This window comes from Centroberyx affinis, unplaced genomic scaffold (assembly GCF_046629955.1).
Source record: "Centroberyx affinis isolate AG114_WGS23_722 - 3 ecotype Tasmania unplaced genomic scaffold, CSIRO-AGI_Caff_v1 ptg004514l_1, whole genome shotgun sequence".
Lineage (NCBI taxonomy): Eukaryota > Metazoa > Chordata > Actinopteri > Beryciformes > Berycidae > Centroberyx > Centroberyx affinis.
Window position 1 is genome coordinate 36,469 of NW_027282159.1, and position 19,044 is coordinate 55,512.

At 42.0% G+C, this 19,044-nt stretch overlaps 1 protein-coding gene across 1 annotated transcript; it reads right to left on the minus strand.

Annotated features, from left to right (window-relative positions):
* Window positions 1-2,379: 2,379 nt before the first annotated feature.
* pomgnt2 (protein O-linked mannose N-acetylglucosaminyltransferase 2 (beta 1,4-)) lies at window positions 2,380-16,870 on the minus strand. Its single transcript, XM_071544301.1, has 2 exons — window positions 16,790-16,870; window positions 2,380-6,368 (listed from the first exon to the last, which is right to left on the minus strand). The coding sequence occupies exon 2, from the start codon at window positions 6,278-6,280 to the stop codon at window positions 4,472-4,474; it is 1,809 nt and encodes a 602-aa protein (XP_071400402.1). The 5' UTR covers window positions 6,281-6,368; window positions 16,790-16,870; the 3' UTR covers window positions 2,380-4,471.
* Between the last annotated feature and the right edge of the window lie 2,174 nt (window positions 16,871-19,044).

The window sequence follows — 19,044 nt, forward strand, 5'->3', positions numbered from 1 at the left end:
CACTGTGAAATTTGGTGGAGGATCGGTGATGATCAGGGGGTGCTTCAGCAAGGCTGGAATCGGGCAGATTTGTCTTTGTGAAGGATGCATGACTCAAGCCACGTACAAGGTTGTCCTGGAAGAAAACTTGCTTCCTTCTGCTCTGACAATGTTCCCCAACTCTGAGGATTGGTTTTTCCAGCAGGACAACGCTCCATGCCACACAGCAAGGTCAATCAAGGTGTGGATGGAGGACCACCAGATCAAGACCCTGTCATGGCCAGCCCAATCTCCAGACCTGAACCCCATTGAAAAACCTCTGGAATGTGATCAAGAAGAAGATGGATGGTCATGAGCCATCAAACAAAGCCGAGCTGCTTGAATTTTTGCGGCAGGAGTGGCATAAAGTCACCCAACAGCAGTGTGAAAGACTGGTGGAGAGCATGCCAAGACACATGAAAGCTGTGATTGAAAATCAGTTATTCCACCAAATATTGATTTCTGAACTCTTCCTAAGTTAAAACATTAGTATTGTGTTGTTTAAAAATGAATATGAACTTGTTTTCTTTGCATTATTCGAGGTCTGAAAACACTGCATCTTTTTTGTTATTTTGACCAGTTGTCATTTTCTGCAAATAAATGGAATATTTGGAATTTGGGAGAAATGTTGTCAGTAATTCATAGAATAAAACGAAAATGTTCATTTTACTCAAACACATACCTATAAATAGTAAAATCAGAGAAACTGATAATTTTGCAGTGGTCTCTTAATTTTTTCCAGAGCTGTATATGTACATGTAGAGATGTAGAGGATGGTAAACCTACCTAAACTAGTGTTTGCCCACTTTTTTTTAAGGTTGATATGAATCCTTATGACATAAATACATGGTATACATCATGGTTAGTAGTATCAATCTGATGTAAGCTATATTAAGATAGGGTCTTTTAAGGGGAAAAGGACATAAATTATTGCTTTTCTGAAAATATAATTGATTTTTGATTATATTGGTGGTTTTGTTGCCATATGATGATCAGTGCCTGGAGATCATAGTTTACCCACCTTTTTATTTACCCCTGCATCACTCTATACATGTGTATTTGTGCCTGACAGTAGAAAGAATTTGACTAAATTTGTAGCATGGTGGGGTGGCACTTCCTGATTTTCAGATTTCCTCCCACAGTCCAAAAACATGCAAGTCAGGTGGGTTAAAGACTCTAAATTGCCCATAATTATGAATGTGAGCGTGAGTGTTTGTCTGTCTATATGTGGACTGGCAACCTGTCCAGGGTGTTTCCATGCCTTCCGCCCAATGCATGCTGGGATAGGCTCCAGCTCCCATGACCACGACTAGGAACAAGCAGGTAAAGAATGAATGAATGATCATGGTGATCACAAGGGTGTCTGCGCTACATTCAAATTGTAAAGCAGACTTTTGCTTCTGTGAAGAATAGTATTATGTTCTTTTAAACTGACTTCTAGGGACAGGAGTGGAAAAAGGGACTTACTCTGTTACTCCATGCATCGACCTGGTATTGCAGTGCCACTGGGAACAGCTCATCCATCTCATTCAGTGTGACCTAGAGCTTAGAGAGACTGCACTTCGACTAGAGGACCTGGGCTAAAGCCCTGTATCAGCAAGCATCTGCACTGCTGAAATGTCCTTGAGCAAGACTCTGAATCCCTACCAGCTCCAAGAGCGCTGTTCTGTAGCTGAGCCTGACCTTTGACCTCCCTGTGGAGGGAGGCAAGAGAAAAGAGAATTTCCCTACAGGGGCTGATTCACTTTCACACCCAGTTGGTCATTAAACACCAACAGTTTAGGACTAATATAGCATGTTCAGACTGGCGTAATAGTAATTTTCCTCAATTTAGTTACGACAGACTGATTTCACATGATGGCAGTCTGTAGCCCCTCAGACTAAACTGTTATCCCAAACTCTTGTGCTGTTGAGCACACTGCACTCTCATACTCTGAATATTACATTCAGGTCAAAACCACTGAGAATTGTCCTCTGTCTCAAGGATGCTTTCAGCCAGCCCAGTGCACATCCCATGAATGCTTTTGCTTTGAAATCATGCCAAAAATAATTGTATAATGAGTTACAATCCATTTTTAATAACTTGCACCCTCAGGGAAACCTTCAGGGTAATCACCACTTTCCACCAATTTCCCCGAGCCACCCAATTATCCTAAGGTATAGGATTCATTCATGAGACCAAAAACACTCTTCCAAGCCTTCTTTGATTTATGTATCAAATCCCTAATAGATGAATCTATAACATTTTAAACCGTAACGTGAATTTATTAAGGAAAACTGTGATTAATAATACAGAAACAACATGCAGCAGATAAGAAATAAGCTTTTTTATTCAATCACAATTACTCAAAATGAAATTCCAACTATTTGCTCATGTAGAAAACAGAGACTTATGCACTCTCACTTCTGACACTCAGCACATATAATTTCTCCTCTAAAGTGGGGCGGGGGCACACATAAATCTAACAAACAATACAAACACATACATATCTAAACTGTCACATTCTTCTCACTGAACAGCCGTGGTTCAAAATAAATATTCTCTCAAACGTACATGGACAATAGAACTGCATCTGAGAACTTTAATATAGCAAATAAAAATCTATCAGTGAAGTGAACAACTGAAAAAGGGAAACTTGGCAAATTCCATTTTTAAGAAGATTTCAGGTTATCAGAAGCTCATGTACCTACAATGTAAAGGATCCTCAAATTGGCCAGCAGACAGAATGGCAACAAAAAGGTCATTGTAATGTTTAGATGACTGGTCAAGTGCATGAAAAATTGACATCATCTGAACAATGGCACACAGAGTTAACACATGTTGGTGGCAGTGTACTGTTTTCAACTTGCGCAATTCAGTAGGCAAAAATCCAGCTCGTTGCTAGATTTCTACTACCAATTACTTAGCATCACCTCTAGCTTCCGTTTCTTACAAAAACAAGTTTGCATGTTTGCAGTCTAGCTACCAACAAGCACCAGTTCATTAGCAAAAGACACACAAACAACTGTAACAACCGTCTTTGGATTTCTCTTGTTGCTCACAATAAATCCAGCAACAAACTTGTTCTTACCAGCTCGAAACCCTCTGAGGAAAGTAAAGAGTGATGATTCTGGAGGTTTTATCTTAATTAACACAAGGCAGTGGAATCCACCAGTGCAACATACTGCTGCTTAGCTCCAAATATACAGTAGGATAGCAGCTGGCTGGCTCTATTTATGTGCCAGAGAGACTGTCATTTACATGCTATTTAGAGTAATGTAGTCTTATTTCTTTTAAAACAAGAAACAAAGAAAAGAAACCGGTCTAGGCTAATTATAGCCTGGCTTAACAGAGTCATACGATCTGCAGAAAATTAGAATTATTACATTTGTAATTGGTGCCAATTAGTGAATAAGAATTCAAATTTATGTATGCAGTAAAACGAATGCAAACTAGTTGAGGTTGGGCACTGCAGTAACACAAACACTTGTCTTGCTATATTTAAAATACATAGGAGAACTACTCATACCTAGTGGCATTAAGAAACAGTACCTTTCATCACAAAATGTTACATAAATTATTATTCAATTACATATTACTTAATTTTCAGGGTAAAAAACATTGTTACTGTGGCATTCATGAAAAATGCACTTTTTCAGAATTCTCTTGCTGGACACACTTAAAAATGCTCCATTCCCTTTCAAAATTCTGAGATTTTGGGAGACACTGGCTAAAACTGTATGGTTCGTAGCAAACATTAGAAGTACAAGAGATCCATAATACGAGAAAGTATTACAGCATGAATGACTGGCGATAACACTGGCTGATATCATTTTGAAATTCGCTTTGGTTTTGGCAAGATTCTGCAAATAATGGTCTAATTAAACAATCCATAAATAAACTAAGCCACACAGGTATCACACACACAGTAGACATTGGTCAAGACAGAAAAAACATATAAAACCTTGTTATCCTAAAATCTCACTCTCCACAGAAAAGCTACATTGCATACTGTAAAAGGGATCAGTGTTTTGACTACTACTAAAAAAACATGTTATATAATATTACTTTGCACATAAATAAATCTGTTCATTTGAGTTCTATAATCATGAGTAGAGACATGGTATTTAGCACTTTCTTCCTTTCATAGGTACAGGTGATATAGCTTCCATTTACGCATTCATAAAAGGCTACTGCCATCTAGTTCTGTCCCTGTGGTTCAAGTCTTATTCAGTGTTGTCCATAAGTAAGTCACATTGTACTCCTCTTCTGTGCTGGGCATGGGAACATCACTGTGCAAGAAATCAGAAGCCCGATCTCTGATCATAAAAACAGGCCAAATCACATTTACCAACCCCCATTAGACAAACTGTAATCAAATAGTCCACTGTTCCAATATACGATTGTCTGGAACAAGCATTACTCAACTGTTTGTGTGAAACAGCACAGCATCAAATGGACAAGTTGTTTCTACTAGGTCCTGCACATAAGAACGTCTGCAAAGGGCCCCAGGAGGTTCTTGTTGAAGATACACCTGACCCAGACCAGGTAAGTGGTGAAGGGCTTGATGTTCTCTGAAAAAGTGTAGTTCTGCTGGGGGAGGATATAAGGCATGTAGGTGTTCTCGCCCTGCTCCTGGATCCACACCTCGTACTTCACTTCTCTCACCTTCAGATACTTCAGATTCCATGGGATCTGCCAGGAAACTGTGAGTTTTGCCTCGTTGGTGGCTTGGACTGAGGTGTGGCACTGGGCTTCTCTGACCCGGCCCGGGTGAACCGTGCTGGCCGGCTTGGACTTCTTCAAGCTGGGCCTGGCCCTCAGGCCCTCTTTGAGGACTTCCACCAATGAAGGGATGTCCACCAAAGTGTCCTGGTAGATTCGGAAGAGCCACTCCGGGTTGCGGCAGCACAGGTGCCTGGGGACATCCTTGCTGGCCAGTATTCGCTCTTGCTCGTCCTTTTCCAAATGGGCGATGCCTCCTTGTTCCCAGGGTCTGTCTGGGTGGGTGATGGTGTTCTCCTCCATAGTGTTCCTCCAGGACACGTATTGAAGGTCCATGCCTGGTAGGGAGGCAAGGGTTTTGTATGGGGTGTACTGTTCTGGGTTCACAGCATAGGGGAACAGCTCCACCACAGCAGCTCCTCTGGGGAGGAAGAGTGAGCTGACAAGCTGAGCTCCATGCATGCTGACTAACATGGAGGCCCCACTGATCACCTGGACAATGCTGGTAAAAGTTTGTTCCTCCAGGGATACCGTAACCACTCTCATCTGAAATTCCTGGGCCAGCGCCATGATTAGCTCTGCTTCGTTCAGAATCAGCCTTGTCGTTGAACGACTAAACACGACAATGTATTCTTCCTTCTTCTCTTTCTCCTTCTCCTCTTCAGTGCTCCCTCCATCCTTCTCTGCATCTTCCACTCTAGTGATGTTCATCTTCTCCATCATGGCTTTGGCGAACTGCCGGATCTCGTTCCCCGAGACCAGGATGTTGGCTTTGGGCCCCTGCGGCTGGACAAAGCCATACTGGTACCAGGTGGTCATCTTGGACAAGCCGACATATGACTTGGTAAAACACATTAGCTTGCCAAAGTTCCTAAGCTGTTCTTTGAGTAGTGGCTGCTTGCTGCTGAGAAGTCGGTAGAGGTCAAAGTGCGGGCCTTCACCCCAGCCCTCCATGAAGACCAAACGGGCCTCATCATCCAAATCTGAATACTGTTTCATAGTATAGAAGGCTGGGAGCAGGTCATCGTGGAATACGTGCATTAGGTTGTCGGGATTAAACCGGTTTAGAATCAACGTGACATCCGGTACGAACACAGGCTTGGGCATGAACTTTAAAGCAGCAGCAGGGAGCTCTAAAAAGTTGAAGTACTGCGTGTTGTGATCCTCTACGGAGGACAGGTCCAGCAGGGCAGGCTGGAAGCGCCTGGGCCCCAGGTTAGGCAGCATGACGGAGGAATTGGAGTGGAAGAACACAAACTCCTCCGCCTCAGAGCAGTAGCAGAGGTAGTCGAAGCGGCAGACGCGGTCGGTGTGCATCTTGCCAGTGCAGACCATGCGGGTGCCGTGCTCCTGGAGAGCCAGCAGGGCGGCATGATAGTCGATGCGGGCCTGGGAGAGCTCTTGGGACTGCCGTGTCAGGTGCAGCTCTTCCTCCAGCAAGGCAGCATGCTCGCTCAGCATGGAATACTTCCAAAGCAGCGCCGCAACCACGGAGACCAGCAGCCCGTTGAGGAGCGCGCCCACGCTCATCCTGCAGCCCGCCACTGAAGCCCGCATCACTGCTGCTGAGGACCCGCCTCCCAGCTCCAGCCAACCTCCGACCTCCTCAGGGAAAGGCGACGAGACATCCGCCGCCCCGCAAAGACTGGGAGAGACGAGAGGAGCAGGCAGAGGAGGAGGGAAAAGAGGGGGTTGAAAGAGGGGGAGGGGAGGAAAAGGAGTGGGTAGAGGAGGAGGAGAGAACAGAGAGTGGGAGCAGGAGATGAAAGCAAGAGGGGGGGGAAAAGAGGGAAGAGGAGTACAGGAGGAGGAAAGGACAGAGGAGAAAGGGAAGAAGTGAAAAGAGCAGAGGACAGAAGTTAAAGTGCAAACTAATCATAAAGCCAAAGTAAATACACAAAATAAACAAAGTCAATATTGCAGCCGAAGAATTTATGTCAGCCTTAAGCCACAACCAGCAGAGCAGACATGAGAGAATGCTAATATAGTCCAATAAAAGCATGGACTTAAGCCTATAAACCTGCAGCGCTATTGATGGGACCGATACAATCCAGCAATTAATCAGAACATGCTTCAGAGCTCTCGCCTTTAGGAAAAGTGGTTGTTTACCTGGGTAAAGAAATGAGACATTTTCTTAACCTTACATCCCCTCCTTCCACCCTTCCTGCATATGTCAAGACAAATTACACTGTGAGGAGGCAGAGAGAAAGGAAAGAGAGTATTGCTCTCAACTCTACTCATCTGCATATTGAGCGAACAAGTGAGTCATTGAGAGACTCTAAATCAAACCAACGGCTAGCGGCCAGCAGCTGCCTGCCTGCATACACTAGGCAACTAGCATGCTAAATAACCATCTGAAGGATAGCTTCACGAGCTTAAAACAAAGGTTTCCCCAGGAATAGATGGAGCAAAACATAATTTTCCATTTTTATTGGCCTATAGGCCTACCAGATACAAACACTCACTTTTCCCAATGTATACCACACACATGAATGTGTGCATACACTTGCAGACACACACACAACTGAGAGGAAGGAAAGGGATGATCCCAGGTCTATGCTTTGGTGTGACCTTCACTGTGACAAAATGGGATTTTGAGAGCAACTCAAAATCAGCCCTCTAGCAAAACTAAACTAAATCAGGACAAACCAAACCAAACTGCAGCCTTAGATTAAGTAGAGAGGAATCTAGGTATATATACCACACAAACCCATATAATGCACACACTCATACAAGCAGACATGGAGAACAGGCTGACACAAGCTTTATATTCCAGCCTGCATATTCAGGTTTGAGTAGTAGACAAGATACGTGTGGATAAGCTCTCTCTCTTTCTAACGACATCTTCTCCTTCTGTCTGTCAGTCTCTCTCTGTCAGCTTGGGTCGCTAATGTCCCACAGGATCATAAATTCACTCCGCTATTGCCATCCTGTCTATTTATCTGCCTGCCATCCTGTCTGTCCAAGCTAGAGAATGACTAAACAGAGACATCTAGACCCACCACCTAGCCAGTCTACTGTCTCCATCGTCTGTCTTCCCTCTCACTTTTCACCTCTTCTTTCTATTCCCGTCCTGCTGTCGCTCTCTTATCTCACTGTATTCCTATTACTGCTCTCACTTTCCCCTGATGCTCTCACTTATCTTATACGCAGTCTCATTCTATTCCCGATTACTGTCTATTTGGTTTCATTCTTTTCAAAATTTGTGTTTTTACTTTTTCTTTCCCCTACTTGTCTTGCTCTCTTTTTCTTCCCATAGTTCAGGTTTCTTTTCTCTCTCTCTCTCTCTATCTCTGTTCTGCAGTAGCCATGCAGAGTCCCTGGGCTATTTCTGACATCCCAACAAGCACAATATGTCACTGGCAACAGGGTCACTCTTTGTGATCAAACTCTGCAGTGAACACACAGCCAGAATACAGACAGTACAAAATACAGTAAAGTACAGCCACTCCAGATAAGCAAGAACACTGTGAACTGTGGAGAGTCCATCCTGAACTGCACAGTAAGATATTCAGTCTCTGGACAAAAGTGTAGGGGCAATTGTTGACTTCATGCACTTTAAGACTAAAACATAGCTAATATTTGTTATAGTTCGCCAATCCAACGTTTCCCAATTCAATGCGAGCTACTTTCCAATTCAAAGTCAGTTGAGCGCTTGTGTGGCCAACACTGACTGTGGGATGTAGATTGGAGAACTTTGTGACAGAGGCCCAGAACTACTAAATGTTTGCGTGGGCGCCAAGGCTTTCTGTGCTCGTAAAAATAGAAGACTCTGATTTACTAACCAGGCACACAAGCATTTTGCACGTCTAAATATGGAAAGGACCAGGGTGCAGACTTTTTGTGCTTTTATACATATATGTTTTGAAGTGCAGAGGAGATTAATCAAATAAAATGAACAAACCACATCTTAACTCATCGCTCTACAATATTGCATGGCATGGAACAATGGACAGAGGTCAGGAATGAGGAGGTTTAGGATGAAGAGGATGATGTCCAGGCTGATGAAGGAAGGCATGCAACGGGAGGTATAACTCAGATTTTTATTTTTTTTTTAAATTTTTTCAGATCTTAAATTTCCAAAAAAGAAAACAGCTTAATGTTTCTCTTTTCCAAATAAAGAAACAAAAAAAAAAGTTCATGCACACATATTTTAGCAGAAATGTAAGACCAAGTCTACAGAGACCTTACTGGTCTAGTTGGCAATTAATTCTTTAGTCCAATTAAGTATGGTATGCATTTAAGACTTTGTCAGTGTGGCTGAGGATTTCATATCTGCTTATTATTTTTTAACAAATATCTTACAAAATGTATTAAACACTGTAGCCCTGACGTTATATTTAAGAAGAAAAGAAATATATTGGAACTGATCAAGCTTTAAAGATTTGAAAACAGCTGTAGGAAAAGAGGGAGAGGGAGACTGCATTTGATCTATTGTCACATTAGGCACACTATAAAAATACTTTTAATTCGCCTAAAATAAATATCATCCCTCTTTTTTCTTCCATCTAATGCAGGGTTGTCTGCACCGTCCAAGCTCTACAACTGTGCCAACCTCATTTGCATGACAGATATTGGTAAATCAGGCACAGAATTGGAGGCAGCTGCCTGTGTCATTCTGTATGTGCGCACTAATGGTCTGCGCCCTTGGCAGATCCAGGCCTGAATTACTATGACCACCTCTACTTCTTTCTTAAATTAGCTTAAAGTGTCATACGCCTTTACAAAAGGAGTTAGTAAAGGTCATCCCCTCCTTCTGTATCTTGACATAATGGAGACTGGAGGCAAATGTCCATAGTAACACTGCTGACTCGCACAGCTCTTTGACTGTTGACCTTATTGGCCAAACTGCCTGAAGTCAGGCAGGACAAGACAATGTGCAGTGGTTGTTATCTCTCAGGCTATGTAGCATAAAAATAATGTGATAGAATTTCATCTTTTAGTCAGAAATCTCAGGAAGACAAGCTGTAAAGAAGATAAATGTGAATCTAGATAAGCAGCCAATGCAAACAGCAAGCATAATATTCTTTGTTTATATGCAAATACAGTACATTCAAAGGAGACAGTAATGCATGTCTTGAAGACGCACATGAAAAGCTTTGCCTTCACTTTTCAAAACACACATGGCACATAATAAGCCAATATAACACAGTGCGATGCTATTTCCTACCTAAATGTCACAGAGACGCACGGTGGATGAGAATATATAAGCAGCGTAGCTTTGCTGCTGACACAGCAGCCAAAGTGAAGTGAAATGAAGTGTGGAGAGAAGGCTGCTAGCGAGACTAACATTAGGCAGACATCCTGCTTGCTCCTCCAATCCGCAAGGACAAGGGCAGCGCTAGCCTCCCAGTGCCAGCGGTGCTGGTTAATCCCTCTCACTGCACACTGGGTCCCACAGGGATGCATGTGGATGCCCACTGCTATTTGCCTGTGCCAAGAAACCGAGAGCTTCAAAATGTCAAAGCTGCTGCATGACAACTTAGCGCGCAAAAACTGTTATACACCCCCGTTTGCATTACCATAAGCTATAGGCTACAAACAGAGACCTGGAGATTGCAACCTGCTACGAGCCTGTTTTCCGTTAAATACAATCAAGTTATTCAGAACAAGCAGGTTTAAAACAGGCTCAAGGATTACCTGTGATCATGTATAAAAACGCCTAAAGCATGAAGGTTGCTTAGCTATCAGCCGCAAACAAACGCATTATACTCTCAGCAAAGAAACATATGAATACAAACATTCCTGAATCCAATGTGTGTGTGTGTTGCGGCTGGTAGTTAAGCTGACCTTGAGGTGGCTTTTGTATCTCATCAGCGGCGTGAAGGAGTAAGCCGAGATATTGCCCGAGAATAAAAATGTTCAAATTAGGAAAAGGTCACAGCAGTTCCAAATATAATCAAATGTGAGCTGTGCAGCGTCTCTCGGGCTGTGTGAACACTGGGGAATGGCTTCACATTTATATTCTATTTCTGGGCCCTTTTTCCTTTAAGTTACCCACTGATTCCATGTTCCTGTCCCTCCATTTCACTCTTTTCCTCCATCTGTATTCAGCAAGTCTCCCACCTATCTTTCCAGAATACACCCACCACCTACATCCAGTTCAAGACAACTGGAGCCCAAGATCTTTGTTCTCCTTTAACATTTAGCTGCAATAAAACAATCATTAGGTTAAGTGCAGCATATTCCCTAAAAAGAATACCTAAGAGCCCATGCCTGTGTGCACTGGGGAGAAGAAACACGCTTCAGAAACAACATGAGCCTGGCCCACTGGTCAAGGCTTCTGTTACGCGAAGAAAGACAGCACATCCCCATTTTCTGCTTTATAAATCTTTCACTTCCCTGGCTTTTACAATGAGATCAGCTTTTGTCTCGTTGAGCACAGAGAAAAATAGAAAAAGTCCAAAGCTGAGACAAGGGCTGCTTTACAGGCGTCTATGAGTGACCCACTAAAACCTTGCTCAGTGTTGTTTTGCTTCTTCACTGAAACAGCTCAACACAAGGCAGGATCCAGGTCTCATATGTCTATGTAAAGGCAGATCAGCCTCAACGGTAGAAAGAAAGAGCTGCGAGAACCAGAAACAAGTGTAGCCCTCAATATTAGCCTAGTTACATCAAAATCTGACTTTGTACTGACTATCATTTGCTATTAGGCAAATAATTACAAGAGTTTTAATAAATGCAAGGGGGTGGGGGGTAGTCAAAGGCTGATTTAATTAGATTATGATGAAACTCGTGCACTATTTAAGAGACAGATTTTATTTACGTTCTAATGAAAATTCAAAGCTACAACTGAGCACACTCTGCTGCGCACCACTGCGCCTTGGCACACAGGTTGAGAACCACTAGCAAGGTAGGCTAGATCACACAACCTTTTTGCAGATCAGCACTCCTGCACTTGGTTTTCCCTGAACATTAAACCTTTAGGCGGCACACCTACATGCACGGTACTTTTCCTCCAACTGCCTAAAAGAAAATGTGAAATATCCAGCGATGTAGAAATTTCTATCTTTTCCAAGCATGAAGATAGATATTTTGGAATAAATACCCTGGTGGATTTTGTGTGTGTGTGTGCGTGTGTCCATTAACTTCTCAACCGTCCATCCCCAAGCAAAACCCAGCACACTGCTGATCTTACTGCCTAAGACCCTCTAAATTCTATGTAAAACCATTTCAAAATTCAACGTTGCGTTCAATTTATGCACCTGGCATGAACTATGAGGAATGGGGGCTTTGCACTTGCTGGAAACTGGCTGAATCGGGTCCAAAATCAAGTCAAAATCCCATCCAGTCCAATAAATCACATTTACCTATTGTTGGCTAGGAGCTGAGTTAGCGCCTGAGACTACATAATTACATCATTAGAACAGATTTGAACAGTATTTCTTTCCTTACAGCCTAACCCCACGATGTTATCGCCATAGTCTGTCCTGTTTCCAATTCCCTGCTGAAACCCATATTGCTCATTCCCAGTGTCTCAAAATGCAGCCCAAGTATCATGGCTTTAAAGCAAAAAACACATAGTAAAACTGAATTCAGGTTGTTCCAATGATTGCAGACAGTTCAGTTGATACTTTAAAACATAAACAACTCCAGGCACGTAATGTTTGTTCGAGCTTTCCCATCCAAATCTGCCTCGTGACATTGAAACACAGTGAGTTTACCACCAGATAATATGCCCTCATCCCCATCAAATCACCCTATTGTCACCGTGTCCTCAGAGTCAGTCTTCCAGTCGCTGTTAATGGAGCAGCGTTTGATAACATCACAGATTAGGGTCATGGTTGACTTGTGCATGTTTACCAGTATAAACTGAACTCTGCTTTGTGAATCTTGTTCTGGAGCGGCGTTTTTCCTTAGGAGCTTCCTTTAGGAGTTGGAGCGCTGCTTTTTCACCATCCAGTCTCCTTGACCATTTCATTCTTCCCAATCTCAGATAAAACCGGTTCAAGACCACCACTACCCCTCGTAAAAAAACCCTTCTTACACGACGGATCCCGGTCTCTCTCACCGCCTGCCAGTCAGCCACCGCTCTCTCTGTGCCGCCTTCCACCCTGACACTAAAGCCCCGGCTTCCCCCAGTGTTACTGGTTAGCATATCTGTTTGCTCTGGAGATGATAAGCACCCCAATGATGTGGTGGAAGGCAGTGCGGGGCAGCCTGGAGAGTCTAATGCATTTTAATGAGAATCCTGGAAAGCCAAAGCTAAAGGGGGGAAGGGGAGGGGAGCAGCGGCAGTAGCCAAGCGCTGTTGCTGCTCATTTTGTCCGCGGTGTTCGTCATTCCCTGCAACTCACCTCTCCCCCTCTCTCTCTCTCTGTCTTTGGAGTTCACCATCTCTCTTTCTCCCCATTTCTTTCCCTTTGCCTTTCGGATCACCTTGGAGATCCTTGACATCCCTCTTCAAAAGGAGAAGTGACTCTCAAAAAACAAAACAAAAAAACAATTAGACGGTATCTCTTTCGCCCCTTTTCTTCCTGCGTCCACCTTGCCTCTTCCCCTCCAGCCACTTGATTGCCTATCTCCTCTGGCCCCGATGCTGCGTCCGTACTCGTTGTCATCTTTATTCCTGGACCAAATGTGGCCTGTCAGGTTGTATCAAGCTGCTTGGTGCTCAGTGTGACACTGGGGAGAATTAATGGCCCAGCAGCCATTATCTAGCTGTACAAAGACAAGACTCATACCCTTTCTCTCACTCGCCATCTCTTTCTTAAACACATTTGGACAGACAGGCAGACACCGAGACACAAACACACACACACACACACACACACCATTGTTTTGTTCCATAAATATAGTGCAATGCTACTGTGGTGAAAAATAGGCTTGCTGCTTCATAATGACTGGCAGTGAGTGTCAGAAAATGCCCTTAGCCTATCGACAACACATCATATGTCTAACTACGCGGCTATTCCCAACGATGACTGATTACTTGCTTGATTGATAGCCTGCTGGTTAATAACATTTTTGTCATTCTCTAAATCATCCGGTAATATTGACCCACTATCCCTTACAATATACAGAAGTTATCAGGCCAGTACTGTATACTACACTGTACAGCCGCTCTCTTTCTCCCAGGGGGCACATGAGAAATGGGGGCTGATGCAGGCATTCTGCAGTGTGTGTGTGTGTGTGTGTGTGTGTGTGTGTGTGTGCAAATGACAGACAGAGACAGGGGAACAAAGTGAGAAGGACATCCTCTGAAAACACCGCAGCACAGCAGTTCAGCGCTGCCCCAGGACAACAGGCAATATCCCACAAAGGGACAGAAAGAGAATACTAAGGGTGGACACACACTTCAAGATATCTGAAAGTGATTTAGCTCCAACGTTGGTGCCCATCCATTTTGGGGACGGGAGTGATTGGAAGAATAAAAAATCTATAGGATTTTCATCTTGTCAAAATGTGTGTAGGACACTCTAATGGGGGCAGAATCTCTTGTTCAGTACTTTCTACTGCACACCAATCCTAAGACACTGTGTTTCCCTTATGGCCTCTGGTGTGAAATAGCCTATACAATGATATCCTGGCCTCAAAAAAAAAAGTCCATGACACAAAAAAACATTGATTAATACCAATGCTGTTCCCAAGAGGCCACAAAACCCATGAATGACGCTGCATAAAACGCTGGGTAAAACTAATGGATAGACTAGTTTAAATGTCAGCTTTAGAGATAGCAGCTGTACATCAACAACTTGGGGACATCTCAGTGGCCAGATCAGTCAGTTCAGTTAAAACGGATAAGCAAATTATCATAAAAGAAATATTAGTACCTTTAAGGATGTTTCTGAATAGGCAGTTCTAACTTGGATGAAGCAACTGCGTTACCAAGGTCCCCGCAACATAAGGCAGGCTGAAGAAAATACTGAGTCAGTTAGAAACCTGAATCTTAAGAGAATGTAGGTCTCCAGAAAAAACGGCTTGCAAACAATTTAGATCATTACTGTCAAAAAGGATCCAAATTATACCTTACATAGACCATAACAGGCTCATCAAAACTAGAGATTTCAGTGAATTTAGATGGGATTTAAATTTCTTGAAAATACAATGGATTATTTGCTGGAGCCTGGACTTCAATTATCCTACAGAAAACCCCTTCAAATTTAATAATTTACTCAACACCAAGAAACTCAGATAACTTCTATCTCTCATAGATTCAAAATAAAACCAAAAGTAGGATGCACTTTGCTACTTTAAGACTTTGAAAGCATAAAACGTTGTGCTATGTTTTTAATAGATCACTTCTGAATGGTGCATAATCCCTGTTTTGCATCGAGCGCATCCAGTGTGACACTTTTGATAGCTGCGGAAGTGAATTCCTCTCAGCAGTACGGAGACGTGGAAATACATGAAATATCAGCTATTTTAGAGAAGGGACTGCTAGCACATTTTCCCCCCATTGAAAATGCAAGAGTGTTCACAGAGGGTGATTCAAAGTCATTGTTCTTGCCCAAGTCAGCCCTTCAGCTTTGTGGAAAGTTGCAAAGAATGGCTTTCAATTATTCCCGGAGACAAGAGTGGAAATGCAGATCAAAGCTACAGTATAATGGGGAGAGCTCTGAGCAGTAGACTATACATGTGCTTTTCAATTTTGGGGTCAAGACCCACATTTGGATGGTAGGGATTAAAACAAACCAAATTATTGGTAAATTAATCATTCTAATTTTATGAGACTTCTGGCTGTGTTATTTTGCCATAGCCTTCCCAAGCCCCTGCAATACAAAATGGGTATAAGAGAATATTGCCAAACAGTAAAATTTTGTTAAATTTGACAACAAAATACTGTGCATAACCTGTTTGGGTCATAAACAATCTTTGAAAAATGTATGTCCTAGATAAAAGGTCTGAAAAACACTGACTTGTACTAGGATTTTTACAGATCTTAGATCCAACCTAAATTATAGTACAGGACATGATGAAGAATATGGACATGAATTAACTCTGACTGGGAGATCTATGACAATGGACTGTAAATACCATATTATTCACAAGGCTTACGCTAATACAACAGCAGTATAGCATTATAGTATTTCCATTTTCACAGTACTGGTGAAAAACATCAGGACAAAAAGACTGACATGTTTGACAAGAGATTCAGAAACAGTAGTCAGTGACGACAGCCTGATCGGTCTTTTATCATTTGCTGAAACAATGTAGCTGTGACTGGCTGCGCAGTGGCACACAATGATTAGAAGAAGTGTGGTGATCCTTAGATTTGTGCCGTGCTCCGTGCCACTGGATGTGATGGTTACATATAATGGAGCTGCGTATAGACAGGGATGCAGAGGGGGGGCCAGTCCACCTAAACTCAGTTACCCACATTTTTAGGCTCTTTAAAGGCAAAAATTCTATAGTTTACAAAATAGTAAGTAGTATACAACTGATGTAAGTTATATGATGATAGGGTCATTTAAGGGGGGGGGGGGGGGGGACTGAATTGCTGCTTTGTTGAAAATGTAATAGATTTTTGTTTATTATATTGGTGGTTGTTTGCCTTATGATAATCACTGACTGGAGGTCAGTGTTATTGACCTCTACATCACTGGGTGTAACCATAGTGCAAAAAATACATTTCACATATACTTTGGAATATGTTTACATTTATGTTTCAAAATATACAATAATTGGCCCAGGCAATATATTTGTACATGTAGATGACATTCATTCAAAACATATATTTGGACACTGGAAATACATTTTCTTCCTATGTACTGCTGGTAAATATTCATTTATTTTAATTTTAAATATATTTTGAAAATATATTTGGATATTCTTGGAGATATACTGTATGTTGTCAACAGCGCATAGGAAGAAAATGTACAAATACATTTTTGTGGCGAAGTTTGGTATATTTTGAAACACATATGTAAACATAATCTGAAGTATACGTCAATTGTATTTTTCCCTGTATGGGAGCAGCTTGGCACACTCAGTTCCCAGATATACCAACACCTGCACCAGGCAAAGCCCTGTGACACTAAAGTTAAAAAGGACTGTATCGATACAACAACACATGTCTGTGATAAAATAACCAAATACAAAAAAAAAAAGTATCATTACTCTTACCTTGTGTTTAAATGAAAAGGTTGCTATTGTCTTTCAGGGCAGTTGAGAGGTTAGCTCAGCTAGGCAACATCAGTGCCTCAATATGTTGCAGAGACGATCCTGAAGAAGGACAGATGAGATACCGTGGAAATGGAAACAACACCACCCGCCGACACGGGGCCTAGTGCTAAAAACAACGGCGTATTCATTCATTAGATTTTCGGAGAGACAGCCGGGGTTTTTTGGTGTTGTTTACAAGCTAGCCTAGCTGTCAAAAGGCAGATAGAAAGCAGCTGCCTGGATACTCCACTCTGCTCTGTCCAGTCTCCACCTACTGCCGAGGGAAATCTCGTGCTCAAATCTCGCGATGACATTCTATACTCTCTAATTGTCACATTTACAGTGGAATCCTACTACTACTACTACTACTACGGTACTACTATTTATTTACTTATTTATGCAGCACTTATTTAAGAGTTTAAGAAGTGCTGTGCTGGCATGAAACCAAGAATATTAAAATATATGAGGAGGAAATAAAAAATAGGAAACATTCAAAAGAAAATTGTTATACATAAAAAAGACTAATACAAAAAATAAAACATCAAAAACAGCACAGGAACACAACGGGGCAAAATGAAAAACCAAGTTTATAAAATATGTTTTAAGAGGTGATTTAAAAGATGGCACTGAATTAGCTAGCCCTTCCGCAGGCAGGGCGTTCCACAGTCTAGAGCCCTAATTAATGCCCTAATGGCAAAAGCACAATCACATAATGTCTTGAATTTAGACTGAGGGATGGAGGGACAATTAATTCAGGCTCCAGCTCATAGGGAACTAAGAAGTTGCAATGTAGCTGGGGGCCAGAACTTGCCATATTGTAACAGCGATCAATAAAACCTTAACATCAATTATATATCAAACTGGTAACCAGTGGAGAGATACTAAAATTGTGGATATATGATCTCTGTTCGGCACCACTTCATATCCTGCAATAGCTGTTGGATTCTGAACGATCTAGAGGTGTGAGAGTGATTTTTCACTGATGCAGGAATAGAGGAAAACTCAGTCTAAACAAGATGTGATAAAAGCATTTATGACCTTAATGAATGTCTGGGGGCTGCAGAATGTGTAATATGCATGGTGTGTGTTTGCGTGTGTGTGGGTGGCTAGGTGGGTGAGGGGGGTGAGTATGTAGGTGGATGGTGCAGTTTTTAAGGTGTGTTTAGTTGCTTTTTCCCGTTTTGTTGTAAGTTATTCCATTAAATTATCAAGTCAAATTCTCTCTCTCTCCCTCTCTCTCTTTCTTTTTCTCTCTCTCTCTCTCTCTCTCTCCCTATTTCTCCTTCACACCTTAAGACAGGCCCAAAAACAACAGTTGTTGTATTAGTATGTAATTTCAACAAATTGTGGATACTTTCTGTGTAGCAGCTTTATCTCTCTCAACATTGAGAAAGTGGTTGAAGTCCATATACTGACGGATTCACTCACAATGCTTTGTAGGGCCAACAGTAAATAATTGTTGAAGAAATCAGGCTTTAGACTTACTATAAATTCAATGTGTAGCTGCATGCAAAAGCTCAGTAAATAAATGAATGAAGTTTTGTAGAGACAGATCATGTTTGGATAGTCCTAAATGAAATGAAAAATTAATGAAATGAAAATGAAAAGGATCAAATATCCTGGATGCATTGTTGTGGATGGGAACAAACTTACAGCCTAATGGAGGCAGATGATGGTAGATATGATTTGAGATCGTAGACCATCTTGTAGTTGTCCAGTAGCCCTATCTTTTTGTGAGGCTTTAAGTGGAGTTAATGGAGGGAACAAGGTGCAGAAAGGATTAGAAGAGAATGTAACGATCCTCGTGGGGAAATTGGGTCAGTTGTGCTACAGAGGCAATAAGCCGATCAGATAGAAAGAGAACATCTATTGTAGACTTCCTCCGTCAAACAAACCTCCTGAGAAGCAAAATATAATTCCTGCTTTCAGAGTGTAGAGACTGTACAGTGCCAAGTCAAATGTGAAGCAACACTCCCATCTTGAGTTTGAAACATGAAAAGCAAGTTGAGTATGACACAAATATACCACACTATATATACTTGAAATCATTTAACTATATAAAGAATCAGTATGCATGTTTATGCATGGTCTATGTAAATTAAAGCCTAGTTCTCCTTGCCCCTTGTCTCTTTAACTATGGTCGAAACCCAAATGAGTTACCAACTTGAAGTCAGTTCAAGTTCTGTGTGGGTGACACAACCGTACAGGCAGTCACC

What these genes read in the sequence shown, in the direction of transcription:
- pomgnt2 (XM_071544301.1), bottom strand. Translation starts at nt 6,280, where the DNA reads ATGCGGGCTTCAGTGGCGGGCTGCAGGATGAGCGTGGGCGCGCTCCTC.